Raw genomic sequence first — 14,302 nt, 5'->3', positions numbered from 1 at the left:
AAACCCAGAAACAAGCTGTCGAGTGACATGCTTGATTAAAAGCAAGGGTGGAAGTGTGCTATATAGATACGTTACAAAACATAAACACCTGTTTCAGTGCTCACCTGGTGCACCTGCCCTTCACTTTAAAACGTGACACAAATCAATAAGGCATCCACAGTTAGACTGGTGCATCAATTAAGTAGCAGTCAAACAACAGTACCACAAATTTGGTTTATTCAGCCTGAATCAAGAGTGACTCCAGAGCAAGTCCTTCTAGTGCAGACCTTACAAAGAAGCATTCTGTCCCTCAAGTGAGCAGTTAGGGTGACACTACTGTAAAATAGTGCACAAGCGATATATGTGCAGCTTTTCACAATAGTGCCTATGAGATACTGAGCGCAGACTGCACTCGTGTTTATTGATGTAAACTATAGTTTTAGGCGTAATAATGCACGGAAAATATTGTCCGATTGTGTTTAGGTTTTTCATGATCAATTCCAATGGGGCAGTATTTGAGTAAATGGGGGCTTATTTACAAGCCCCTTGAGCCACTTTTCCCATGTTAAAAGTGACGCAAAAGTGGAGCAGGCGGCTTGCAAATCTGCCCCATGGTATGTAGGACTCACTATTTTTGTAAAATGATATCTAGTGCGTAAAATTCTGGTACCATACCTAAATGGGCACAAAGTAATGTTTGTGCATCTTATTCTTCATCTTTTACACCAAGGTGTAAATAAAAAGTAAATAATGGCTGCACCCTCTGTTAAATGTCATGTTTGGCTAAGTGTTTTTGCACCAGCAATTTACACCTTTGTATAAATAACCCTGTAAATCCCTGAATGAAGTCCTCAGAAGAGAGGCTGGTAATTTGTGTGATTTTAAACTGATCTCGGTTTAAGATCTAAATATTTTGATGGGGTTGATTCTAATGCTGAAAAGGGAAAAACAAGAAGAGCAGAGACATAAGGTGTTCCTGGTTTTGTATTTCTGTGTAGATCTTCTGTCGCTCACTAACAAATTTCCAGAATTTGGTTTTGTATAACCTTCCAAACTGTTACCAGTTCATCAGAGGACAGACCATGTACAGCACATACACTCTTATATTTACAGAGAGAAATTTCATGTTTGCTTAAAAAGAACAGTTTTGTTTTTTCTGGAATGTGCACATTCACGTTCAGAACTTTTAAACAAATTCCAACATAGGCATCTTCAATCCAAATAGGTTTTACATGGCTCATAACTTCATAGATTTTCAGGGCCAACTTTCCAGAAAGTACATATCCCAGGCCGCTGCAATATGGTGGGTACAACCTGAAGGGATATTCTTCATAAGAAATGTAATCTTTACGAAAAATGCTTCTTTGCGAGTAGTTATCAGTAAAGGTATGACCAGTAAACAAACTATCAGATGAACTGAAATTCCGAAGAAAGTTGAGTAAATTGGGAGTATTGATGAACACATCTGAATCTGCTTTCATGATGTATGTGGCATTTGAGCAAAATTCAGAAACCCATCGAAAAGCCATTATGGTTTTTAAAGTAAGGTTATCATAGCTATCCAGAAAATCTTGTTGAATTATGTCCCCATTGAGTTTACTTTCTTCTTCTATCAATGTTTCCAACTTGGCATCTTCAGCTGGTTCTTGGCCAAGTAAGAACAGGGTTTTAACTTGATGTCCCAACCACATGTCCACCGAACCCCATGTTAGTCGTATGGTCTGTCGGACTAACGCGTCTTTCGGTCTTGACGTCACCAGGATGACCAAGAAAGGGTTTGAGTCTTCACATTTGACATGTTCGCGTAGAGTGAAAGAGAAATTTTTCTTGTAGATGGGTTCGTATTCGTAGAAGTACATCCAATTCATTTTCTGAACCAGAGTGGGCGCTTGTTGGACGCTAAGCCACATCAGTACTGTCGCAGTCATTCCAGCTACGACAAAAAAGCAGGATCTCAAACATATCAAATGTCTTGATGCCATGACCTTCAGCGCTTCCACATCTGGAGACTACATGTCCGCAGACCATAACTTCCTCATTCTCTAGTGGCTCTTTGTCCTACGAGAAAGGAAAATATAAATATTATTAACATTAAAAATCTGAGCTTTATATTTGACGGTTTCATTAAAACATTGACTGGTACGGTAAATTAGCAGGTAGTGTTGCGGACAACGAAGAAACACCCTGGCAATGATCATGAACAAAAGCAAGGATAGCATGGTATGGATATTTGTAAAGTGTAACAATCCACCTAGTGCTAATGTGAGCCTTATTGTGAGGTGCCCAGTAAAATGGGGTGGTGATACCACACCATTATTAGTTTGTGCCCTCAGAATGAGGAATAACTACATACATTGATGTTTGAGCAATGTTACACATTGTTTTATACCCCATTCCAGCCATATTTCGTTGTTCACTTTTCACCAGGTTTTTCCTACCAAAATGCAGAAAGGGAAATATCAGATGTGCGGGATATGCCACCAAACTCATTTTGAACACAAACTACTGACACAGCTGAATCTTAATTTACAAGCAATTTGTAACTTGGAAACAAATCAGGCTTGAATGCAGACTGCAAATAATCAGGCTGGTGGGTCAGCCAGTTATGAATATTTTTAAATAATTGCTGAATATGTGCTAATAAGTCTAGTACTCCTTGAGCTATTGGTTACTGGACTGGATAGATGGAGCACTAACACGCCACTGTTGCTTGTAATATATACTTTCTGCATTTGGAATTCAATTATGCTGCCTCATTATGGTTCACTTTCTTTACTATTTTTCAGTAGCAGCCATATAACGTACAGCCATTCTAAAAATGGGAACTCCCAGTAACAAGGCCATGGCAGTACCGTACAAACTACCAGGATCATATCCAGTTCCAACACTCTATAGTCGACTGCGTCATAGCCAGCATTCATCGCAGCCTGTGATTTGCTCTAATATCGAGAGCAGGGTGGCTTGAAATTGTTGCGACTGTTCATCGCCCCCTTTCGTTCGCAGTTTGTGGCTGCAGTTGGCAACCCTGAAAGAGCTCTTTACGCGGAACCAGGTTTCAAAAGTCCTAAATCTGCCCCAGAGGATGACAGGTGCTCTGATGATCATGGTGGAAAACATAGGACTGCAGGCAGGGCACATTCAAAATGGAGGTAGACTGTAAGATTGGTGCCTCCTAAAGAGGCCTGTGTGGTGAGTCTCATCTTTCTTGCCCCTGTGCAGCCTCCCATGCAGACATAGGGAGGAAAGGCTGGGTCGCATTCTGCAGCTAGGCGTGCCCACCACGTAGCAGCGGATTATGCAGATAGCATCCGAGGTACACCGTATGATGCACAGCACTGATCTGCAGTGGGAGCCCTGTATAGGTCTGCTGAAAACATTTTCCTCCATGCGCTTAGCTTGGGAAAGACATGGGAAGAACCACTTTGTGGACCAGTGCAGACTAAGACCTTATTCCCCTATATCGTCCCTCCAAACAAATGGAAGGTGTGAGATGAGAATAGGGAGCAAACTCAGGTGGGCTCGTTGAGCAGCAACACACAAGATAATCATGTTGTTGGTCACCATATTATCCACCAGGCCCAATTTGAAGGATTCAGAGGATCATGAAACACACCTGGCCCTCAGTTTCAAGCGGATTCGTGATGAGCTTGTAAAAGACAAATTTAAGAGGAATTTCTTGGAAGGATCAATTTATATTTAGAAGAAACCAGACCTGCTGTTGGGATAGGTGCCCAGACCTTGCATTGTGGGGCAACCAGGTTAAGACCTGATGTGGTGAAGGAGTAAGGATTCTACATAAAGAAAGAAATGCAGGATCTTATCATAGGTGACGAGGATGCTTTGTTTCCACCCTACAAAAGGATAGGAATTGTAGAGGAAAATTGTTGTCTCAGGAGTTGACATGGATCTTAAATCAGGCTCCTTTGCAATATGGTCCCTTGCTCACCTGGGTGACTTAAAGCAGGTCTCAATTTGAAACAAGCAACAGCAAAACCAATAGCTCTGGCATATTAGTGAAAGTGCTTCCTCACTGTGTGTCTTGATGAATGATTGGATGAATATGAGAATGATTTAATAGATTGGTGGATGAGAGCATTAATGAATGAATGAGTGCATGAACAGATGGCTAAAGGATCGGGTTTGTTTATGGCTGGATGAAGGGGCCACAATTAGTCTGAACAGGCAAAGATAGTGTGTGGGGGCAAAGTAATTATGGGTAGGCTGGGGCAGTGAGTCATCAGGGTGGGAAAGGGGGCTCTATATACGGTACAGCAAGTGAAAGGGTTAGTGATTAAGTATATGAATTGAATAGTGAGTACATGGATGAATGGATCTGCACATGAACTGGTGCAGGAACAATGGCATTGTGTAGAATGCAAGAACTGTGTGGGTGCAAGGACAAGCTGCTAAGGTTGGTAGAGGTACTGTAGTGATTGATTATTTATAATTGACAAAATATGCCCAACAAGCATCTTGACACTGGAACTGTGGCTAAGATAAGATCTCAAACATTAGAAAGCTACATATAAAAGAACAGAAAAGACTTTAAAGCCTTTCACAATCAATATGGGAGACAATCTCAGCTGCCAGGTAAATTTGTTCCACAAGTTGGATCCAAATAATCTGAGTGATCTGCCTCCCACTGAGAAGTGCTGGACTCTGTGGACTGTCATGAGTAGAGTTCAGACAAAGAGAGAACCCCAAGGTGACAAGTTCGAAAGGATGGATGAGCCAAGACACCTATGAGTAGATAGAGTGCAGACAAAGTGAGTGTCCCAGAGTGCCTGGCCAAAAGAAGATGGACAAGACAAGAATGAGCCGGGTGCAACAGGCTTTCAGCTTAAGGAAAATGCATTTAAAATTGGATTCTCCCTCATTGTCATCTAGTGATGCTCTCTGTGTGATCATGTGATAAATATGCCAGACTGCTGTGTTCTTTATTTCCTCAAGTTTAGCTAGGGCGCTCAAACCTCGCCACCAAAAAACTGACCAGGAGTTTGGCTACTGATGCCCATGCTGGTCTTCCTGGACCAGGTGATGTTTATACTAGGCAGATCCACAGCACACAACCGGCGCACTCTCTTTGCGCTTCTGCACCAGCTTAACCCCACACACAAGGCGGTTGATGACTTTTTGGATGCAACCAAAGCCTTTGACTCATTAGAGTGGCCATATCTCTCCACGGTATTAATGTGTGTACAGGCCTCCTGCAACAGCTTATAAACTGGGTGAGGTTGTATACTTCCCTGACAACCCGGGTACACTATGGGTGGGGCTCCTCTCTGGGACTTCCCCCGTTGGACGGGGCACAAGGCAGGGCTGCCTGCTGCCCCCCTCCTTAAGGCTCTTGCCTCAGAACCTTTAGCCTGTGCAATAAGGCAGCCCCATACATGAGACACGTAGTCATTGAGAATGACAACACCCACCCGACTCCACTTGCGGAGCTACTGGGTCGGACCCATCTGCGCAACCTTGCCGAAATGGATACAATCTCTAGCATGCAATTGGCTTGGACCAAGATCTGGAAGAGGCTGCACTCACCTATCCTTAACTCTCCCAGATCCCGCTGGCCTCCCTCATCACCAATACCACACTTCTGCAGCGACTACATGAATGGGGGATCTCTTTCCTAACGACTAATTCCTAGACTGCCCGACAGTAATGGCTGACGCTGATCCCACTTCTTTAGTCATCTTTACATATTACTGTGTCCAGACTTTATGTAGGGCACAGTACCTTACTTTTCCCCAGGAACTTCCCCCCCTCTGCATCAGACACATTGTCAATGTTCCCGATTGCTCCTACATTTAGGCACATGGTGACCAATATATACTACCCCATACAAATAGAGATCCCTCCCATGCTACATTCCAAGGCGAGAGAACAGTGGGAATCGGACTTAAGGAAGGCAATATCGGATGTGGACTGGACTTATTGCTGAAGCTTAACAGACGAACTCTCCCTGATTGGGCGATTAAGCCTATTTCATTTTAAACATCTACACACAATACTCCCCAACAGCTGTTTGCACTCCATCCTAAAGCACACTTGCACTGCGCCTGCTGCGGGGGGTCTGAGGGTGATTATTTGCACCTCGCGTGGCAATGCCGGGCGATAGCCGACTACTGGGAGGTAGTGGGCAATGTACTGTCCGAAAGGTTGTTAAGGACTCTTGATTTTTCACCCAAGATAGATCTTCTGGAATGCACAAAGGGAATTCCGCAGACAGTCAGGTGCTTTGCTTCCCTTGCCGTGCTATTGACGTATTGGCGGGTGTCGTGTGCTTGTGTGGGGTGGCTGTGGCGGCCCAGGACTTACGACTGACTGAAAGATATGGCATACTGTAATGACCAGTTGTAACTTTACTATTCCACGCTGCCCCAGGCACACCGGCCCAGGGGCATTTGGGGCCCTCTGAAATTATTTTTACAGGGCCATGGCATTGAGTAACTGTTGATTGCACCCCCTTCCACCACCACCCCTCCAACACTCAGGGACCTGCATTTGGGGAGGCGACAGGACGCGGGCCCCTGTGGGACTCTGATGGGCGTCCAAAGATGGCCTACCCCGGATATATATGGGATGAATAGCAATGTACTTGGAAGAAGATGTACAGCTGAAGCCCTGAGGGGCTGATCTACCAACTGTGAATGGGATCCCTGGCTACTGCCAACAATGCGCTTGCCGTATACCCCTTGCTATCAATGGCCTTGACCATGCTCTGTAACTTTGTATGCCAAGCTGTAGTTATTGTTCGCTGTAAAGTTTCCTTTTTTCTAGTTTACAGTCCTGTTTTGGCCAGGTGTTAGCATCGCAAAAAAATAATAAATAAATTAAAAACAAAAAAAGTTGAGCCAGGGGATAATCTGGAATGCTAATTTACAAACTATTACAGTAGTCCAGGCTAGATGGCATAGAAGCATCTACGATTGGTACCTGGAGATCTGATGGCAGATGCGTAAGAGCACATTTGTGTAAACAAAGGACATACATACTTTGACTTCAGAAGGCCCCGATCTGGGCATTTGAAGTACTATTTTGATCATGCCAAATGCCCATGGATTTCACGTTTGCTTGCAGGATAGGGTGGAGTCCATGCAAGTGGACTAGATAAAACTATCTCAACACCGTTTGTGATTTCAGACCACCATAACCTTGGTCATCTTGTGTTTCAATTTAAGAAGGTTGTGTCCCATTCATTGCTGCACAACAGAATGGTGGACGTGGAGACTGACCAGAGAGCCATGTAGACATGGTGTCAAGGCGGAGAATAAACAGATTCAGGTTATGGTATTGTTGTATGGCCAACGGAGCAAATGATCTTAGAGAGGGGACAAACATAGATTTCAACGGGCACTGATGAAAGAGAGTACCCTTGTGACACACACAAGATGCCAAATCTGTCAGCTGATTTAAAATTGCACAGTTTGATGAACATCTAGAAAAAATAGAAGAGTATCAGTGTAAGAAAGTTCCTTTTGGCCCCAATTCCTTCAACTGGGAGAAGATTGGAAGTGTCCTGTTGTGTCTTCCTCAAGCCACAATAGCTGTGAGCTTTTTAGGCGTGAAAATTAAAGTGGTCTCAGTTCTTCAGCTTGGATGACATCCCAGCTCCCATCAGTCCTGTATCTTGAATTGGTGGTCTGCTGAGTAAATACTTCCTCTCTGAAGATTTACCATAGGTGGGTAATTTTGCACATTTGATAATTTCAATCCTCCTTAGGCTACAGAAATGCTTTCCTTAGCAGGATAGGAGGGGTTATCACCCCGTTTTTCCAAATGTTGGCATACACCTCTCAATAAGAGAGATAATTAACATGGTATGATCATATTAGCAAAGACAAACCGGTTCCAGATGGACGTGTGCAGGGATCTTCTGGAAAACCACATTTTGTGCTCATTAAAATTTCTTCCACTACTTCTCTAGAGGCAGCTGTGAAGGTACACCAAAAGTATAGACGGTTTTCAATGGGGTTTAATATTGAATAGGCTCGACCTCGTTCTGCATAGACTTAATGTCAGTGTAGAGGTTTCTAATTCTCTCGGTGAATAACACCACCAACATATTGAAAAGAGTATGTGAGGGTTGAAAAGCATTAATGACACTGGAAGCATTGAGAAATATTTTTATTACAGAGAGCAGGTTGCTTGACGTGCTTTGTGCAGCCAAGATGTTGTTACTCTGGAAGCTAGTTTGGCCTTTTATCATAGTGGGCTTGTAGATTATACTCACATATTGCAGTTTTCAAGATTTCCTCCATTTAAGAACAGCCTATCTTAGCGTGTCACTGAAGGGGGGAGGTGGGGGGGATGGGATCAAAATCTGTTGGAGTCTCCTGCTTAAATCTACTCAAGATTTGTATGTGCCGGAAACTCAGTTTCCTGCGGGTGCTACCCAAGTTTGGTTGTCAGGCTCCAGTGCATACTGGGCTCCTTTAACAGGCAGATACAGTACGGTGAGTGTTGCAGTGAGTGCTGGCGCTCCTGCCCTGGGCAGAGATAGTGCAACCTGCATCGGGTCTGTAGACTCTCCTTTGGGCAACGACAGTGCATGGCCTGCAGGAACTGCTTTTGCAGTAGGAGATGAAGGCTATGTTTCCCCTGTAGCATCTACCTCACAGACTCAAAGTAGGAGCTACGTCACTCGGCCTGCTGTGTGCTGTGAGGTTTGCGTAGCTCCATGATGTGGCATTGGCTGTTTGTTCGTCGTCTCTCGTGCTCTTTCAGCAAAAACTCTGGAGCTGCTAAGACAGGGCTGGTTACGACGATCTGTGATACAGTGGCTGCCACTAATTGAAGCCCTGTCAAAGAACATGCTACTAGATCCCTAAGCAGGTGGAAGGTGAAAATAGATGAGTGAGGCCTCAAATATAGTGCAGTTGGATATTTTTCTTTGGCAGCCATCTTAAGCTAATTGTTTGAACCCAATACAAGGTCAATGATAGAAGAAATTGCTATCAAACTTGTTATCTGCTGAGCATGAATGGTGAGGCTTTGGGCAGTTTTGTGTTTGTTTCATACTTGAAAATACTCCAAGCCACAGGGTTTTTGTTGTTGTTCCTGTTCTTCCATTAATCAAGCCTTTTCTTTGTGTGCCACTCAAAGATGGCAGCAAGAGGGAGCTTAGTTGGGATCCAACCAGTTGTGCAGCGAGCAATGATCATCCAATGCTCAAATGCAGAATAAATTCAGCTTTTGGCACAAGTATAAATTGGAACGCTATTTCTCCACTGCAAGGGAAGCAATCCGTATATCTATTGTACTTTTAATACCCGACAAAATAGTAGCACAATGCTTAACAGGAACTCCAAGCTCCTATCTAATTATACGGTTTACTTTGCTAGTGATGACATAAGCTCTGCCAGAGAGCTAGACCTATGCCTATACATAGAACTGATGTGGAGGAATCGATACATCACAAATTTCAATAGGACGCATACAAATTAAATCCTATGTTTATGTTAGGGATTTGTAGCGTGCACAGCTACTCAATAGAGTGTCCAGGCGCGAGCCCAAGAGCCAAATGAAACCAAAACGTAGAGGAAAATAATAGGCTAATTGAACAAGAAAGTTTTGAGCTTTTTTCTAAACTGAGAAAGGTTCTTAAGATTACACAGATCCAGAGGCAGGGAATTCCAGTAAGTTGCTGCAAGGTAGGATAAGGAGCCGCCACCCTTACGTTTCAAACGAAACCAGGGAACAGGTGCAAGAAGCATGGTACTTAGTCCCTTCATATTGACTTGCTAAAATTCTAACACATGCCGACTCCGTTTCCACTGGGAACAATTTATAAATTCTTTGAATTGTTCTCTTATTCTTATCAACGAATGTGATACATCAAAAAAACGACACAATTGGGGATTAAACAATCATTAATCAAAAAACAATTAAATACATTTGATTGCATTTCTTCCTATCCCTGGCTTAGAGCTAGACCCAATCATGCCCTTGTAAGAGGTTGAACTCACCCGGATGCAGAGACCCTGGTCAAGACTCTTTCTTTCTGGCATCAGGTCCCAGCTGGCCTGAAAAAGAACAAAGATGACAGAATCAGGCAAAGTTACAAAAGTGAAGAAGGACAAGGGAAACGACCTAAAGATAGAGAGTAACAGCTAAGGGGAGGACAGAAGACAAACTCAAGAGATATTTAAAAAAAAAAAAGGCAAAACGATTAATGGACGAGGTATGCGAATGAGGAAGAATAGCAAAGAGACAAGTGGGAAGATGCGTGACTGGAGGATTGGTCGCTTCCACCTACACACCGGTAAAGCACATCGAACCGCCACTGACCAGGAGGGCAGTGGCTAGGCCAGGGGTGTGTTAGTTGTTAAGCATTGCCAGGAAGAAAGACGCGTCACCAGAAATATTTTAGTTTTCAATGATATTCCTTTATTTATTACTATGGCCATAAGCATGTCAAGATAGCAAGGAGTAGGCACAAGAGAAACACATTTGCCTTCTGTAGGTTTGTGTTACTCTTTATGTTTCAGAGAGAGCTATGTCAACCAGAGGATGTCTAGAGGGGACAAGGAAAAGGCCGAAAGTTGAGACAGTGCAAGACAAGTCACTTAAGTCACTTTATAAGAGAAAGCGAGGGGGAAAAAAAGGAGAAAAACAGGACGAAACACAGAAGGATGTGATCAATAGAAACAGAAGGCAGAGAAGTGCAACAAAGCAATACGGAAAAACAGCAGAGGAATTGCTTTATATATATATTATCTACTGGCGGTCGCCAGTAGATAGTTATAGTTAGGACCGTGTTTCCATAGGAAATCTCAAAATTCTATTTTGAATAACTTTGACGCCGGTTGACGAATCTTCGCGAAATTTTCAAAACTAATGGGGCGCTCCGCTCAGCTCCTACCCTGAAAGTCTCGGGGGGATTCGTCAAGCGGGGGCTGAGAAAATATATATATATATATATATATATATATATTCACTAAAAAACCATAGCTTTCACCCATGTTATAGTTGGGTGGATATTTCACTCGTAAAAAAACCAATGAAATTCACCCGTTCTAGTTAGTTGAGATAACTATAACTCGCGCGCCCGCAATCCTCTGCTCATGACGTCACATATTACATCACTCATGACATGGTCAGTGGCATCACTCATGACATCACTGATGACATCATCCTTGTGATAGAGTGGCGGCCGCGCGAGTTATAGTTATCTGAACTAACTATAACAGGTGAATTTCATTGTTTTTTTACGAGTGAAATATCCACCTAACTATAACATGTGTGAAACCTATGGTTTTTTAAGTGAATTTGCAAGGTTTTTTAAATGCTAATTCCTAACTATAACGTGTGTGAAACCTATGGTTTTTTCAGTGAATTTGTATGGTTAAATGCTAAGTTATGTATGTATTATTATTTTTTTTATATATTTATTTTTCAACAAACTACGTATTAAAATTCTTTTTTTTTATGGTTTTTCACCGTGCGCGCACCCTCGCGATTTAAAAAAAAAAATGTAAATGTTTTTTCTGCCTTCGGGGTCCTTCAGGGACCCCCTGACCAAGGCTAGGGGGTCAGGAACTTTCTACCCTGCCCCCTTTTCACGTTCGCCACCTTCCTTTTCCACTCTCGCACTGAAAACAAACAAAATGGCGGCCGACACTTCCTGATTTCGACCGATTCGAACGTTGACTGACATGTAACAACCAATCAGAATTACGCTCGTGCACGTTAGGGTGCGCGCACGGTGCGCGGCTATAGATATGTATGTGCTTTTTACTGCAATTGTCTCTGGAACTACTGAACAGATTGACTCCATATATGCAAAAGGCACATCCCTGACCTGAGGACTACCTCTCTGCCAAATTTCAAGTAATTCTGTTTAGCCGTTCGGGCTGTACCTTCGACTAAAGGTCCTATGGGAAAATGCATGGGGAAAACGCGTTTTGGGACCCCCCTTTTTTCTCGGCCCGCTTGACGAATCACCCCGAGACTTTCAGGGTAGGAGCTGAGCGGAGCGCCCCATTAGTTTTGAAAATTTCGCGAGGATTCGTCAACCGGCGCCAAAGTTATTCAAAATAGAATTTTAAGATTTCCTATGGAAACACGGTCCTAACTATAACTATCTACTGGCGACCGCCAGTAGATTATATATATATATATATATATATATATATATATATAGATATATATATATATATATATATACCTCCAATCCCGCCTCTTTATCCAAGAACGGGTCCGACACATGCTTTTGGACAATTGCAGGTAAGGTTTAATTGCCACCCTTCAGACAGGTAAGAGTTCAAAACACCTGGCAGACGCGTTTCGGCGAATGCCTTAATCATTGCCAGCATTGTGTTTTTTTAAAAACAAGTTCAAATACGCAGGGACTTTACATACTGTTCATTGAGTTCTTATTGGTGCAATGTGATCCAATCACAGTCAATGTTCTTCCCTTACTGTGAGCAGTATGTGCAAGGAATGCTGGTAGCTGAAGTCCCGCAGTCTGTGATGTCCCACGCACTGTGCGAGTCCGCAATCCCACATCGCGAACTTTGGTCAAGTGGCCGGTCCGTGCATTCAGTAATGCCCTGGCTTTTGCCAGCTTGTGAGGCTGCTCATCTATTCGTGCGGGGACCAAGGCGGCAAACATCATCTGCAGCTCTCCAAATCAGCAGTGATCTGCTGCTCTCTCCTCTAGTACCAGGAACATTGTCTTGGGGGAGGGGGCGCCGCTTTTGCGCGTTCCGCACAGCACACCACTGAAGTTTGCCGACATCAAGCGGAGCACCTGAACGAGAGGCGTGCCGGATGTACAGCGTCGACTGCTACACTCTAACATCTACCACCAATCCCGCCTCTTTATCCAAGAACGGGTCCAACACATGCTTTTGGACAATTGCAGGTAAGGTTTAATTGCCACCCTTCAGACAGGTAAGAGTTCAAAACACCTGGCAGACGCGTTTCGGCGAATGCCTTAATCATTGCCAGCATTGTGTTTTTTCAAAACAAGTTCAAATACGCAGGGACTTTACATACTGTTCATTGAGTTCTTATTGGTGCAATGTGATCCAATCACAGTCAATGTTCTTCCCTTACTGTGAGCAGTATGTGCAAGGAATGCTGGTAGCTGAAGCCCCGCAGTCTGTTATATATATATATAATATTGTTTTTCCTTGCAAGGAGATAATATCCAACGTTTAAAAAACTTAAATTACCAAGTTATAGTTTAGTTGACTCATTTTAGTGTGTGCCCCGGTAATGCAATGCTTATGATTACATCACTCACAATAGTTTAAATGACATCATTGAGAACATCACAAATTGCATCATTGAAAACATTACTGCACTGATGAAATCATACAATCTCAATGCACTTGAAGCGCCAAACCCCCACAGCCTTTGTCAGTGAACAGCAGGGATTGGTCACAGGGCTTGGTCTGCGACAAGTCTGTGCTTCCAAACCCCTGGGGTGCAGCAAACCACTGTGGCACAGTGCATTTTTTAATTATTATTTGAAGTACTGCGGGAGTACTGTAGCAGCACGGGGGGGGGGGGATCTGTTGTGTGCTACTCCTGACGACATTTGGGCCCTTTTCAAATCTTTTTCAGGACTCCGAGACCACGCCCCTGAGTCCTATAATGGCAGGAGCAACATCTTTTCTGATGTTGCAGCCAGCCAATCAGATTATTTTGGTATCCCAGGACTGGACCAGTGGTGTTGAAATTGCCTACTGGAAAAAAACCTCCTTCAATCACTCACAAGTGGCTATTTAAAAAAAATGGAGTACCAAGGGAGTACCTTAGGGGCATATTAGCAAGGAGATGCGATAATCATCGCAAATAGCGCTCAGCGCGATGTGCATTATCGCAGTCTATCGCTGGATTTCTGCCCCGAGTTAGCGGAGTATTATCAACACTTTTCACCGAGGCGTGTGAAATCCAGCGATAGAGGGTGAGAAGCTGCATTAGCGTGCGAAAATCAGCGATAATTATCCTGCAAGAACGAAAACCTTGATAATAGGCAGGTGTGGACCTAGCCTTTCAATCCTCCTCCCATGTTACAGATCGCTAAGTAGAAATTTTAGCAGGAGTTAACATCCAGCGTTAAAGAGGCCTTAGCGCGACTTTAAGAATGGCTTCGCGGGTCTGGGGCATCCTTGTAAATATAGCGAAGCTGTGTTTGCGAGGTTATCCCATGATGTTATGTGGGGAACGCCTACTTTGCATGTCATTAGCGATATTGATCGCTGACATGCAAAGTAGCAAGGAAATACGTGCTAACACGTGTTAGCGTGTCCTTGTAAATAGGGTGATGACCAAATCACCGCTTTTTCGTCGCTATGTGCCGAAAAAGCGG

At 43.5% G+C, this 14,302-nt stretch overlaps 2 protein-coding genes across 2 annotated transcripts in view; both read right to left on the bottom strand.

Moving 5' to 3' along the window:
• Positions 1 to 201: 201 nt before the first annotated feature.
• The window catches only part of LOC146785863 (uncharacterized), a 175,148-nt gene continuing 161,047 nt past the window's right edge, over positions 202 to 14,302 (bottom strand). The window contains exons 3-4 of the mRNA XM_085633117.1: positions 9,948 to 10,004; positions 202 to 2,037 (exon numbers count right to left, since the gene is read on the bottom strand). Coding sequence (XP_085489243.1) covers positions 1,879 to 2,037; positions 9,948 to 10,004 — 216 coding nt within the window. The 3' untranslated portion in view covers positions 202 to 1,878. The remainder of the gene's footprint in view (positions 2,038 to 9,947; positions 10,005 to 14,302) is intronic.
• On the bottom strand, positions 993 to 1,847 carry B3GALNT1 (beta-1,3-N-acetylgalactosaminyltransferase 1 (Globoside blood group)). Its single transcript, XM_085633119.1, has one exon. It carries the CDS (start codon positions 1,845 to 1,847, stop codon positions 993 to 995), a length of 855 nt encoding a protein of 284 aa, XP_085489245.1.

Source organism: Triturus cristatus, chromosome 11 (genome assembly GCF_964204655.1).
Source record: "Triturus cristatus chromosome 11, aTriCri1.1, whole genome shotgun sequence".
Taxonomy (NCBI): Eukaryota; Metazoa; Chordata; class Amphibia; order Caudata; family Salamandridae; genus Triturus; species Triturus cristatus.
This window is presented reverse-complemented; position numbering and strand designations above follow the sequence as displayed.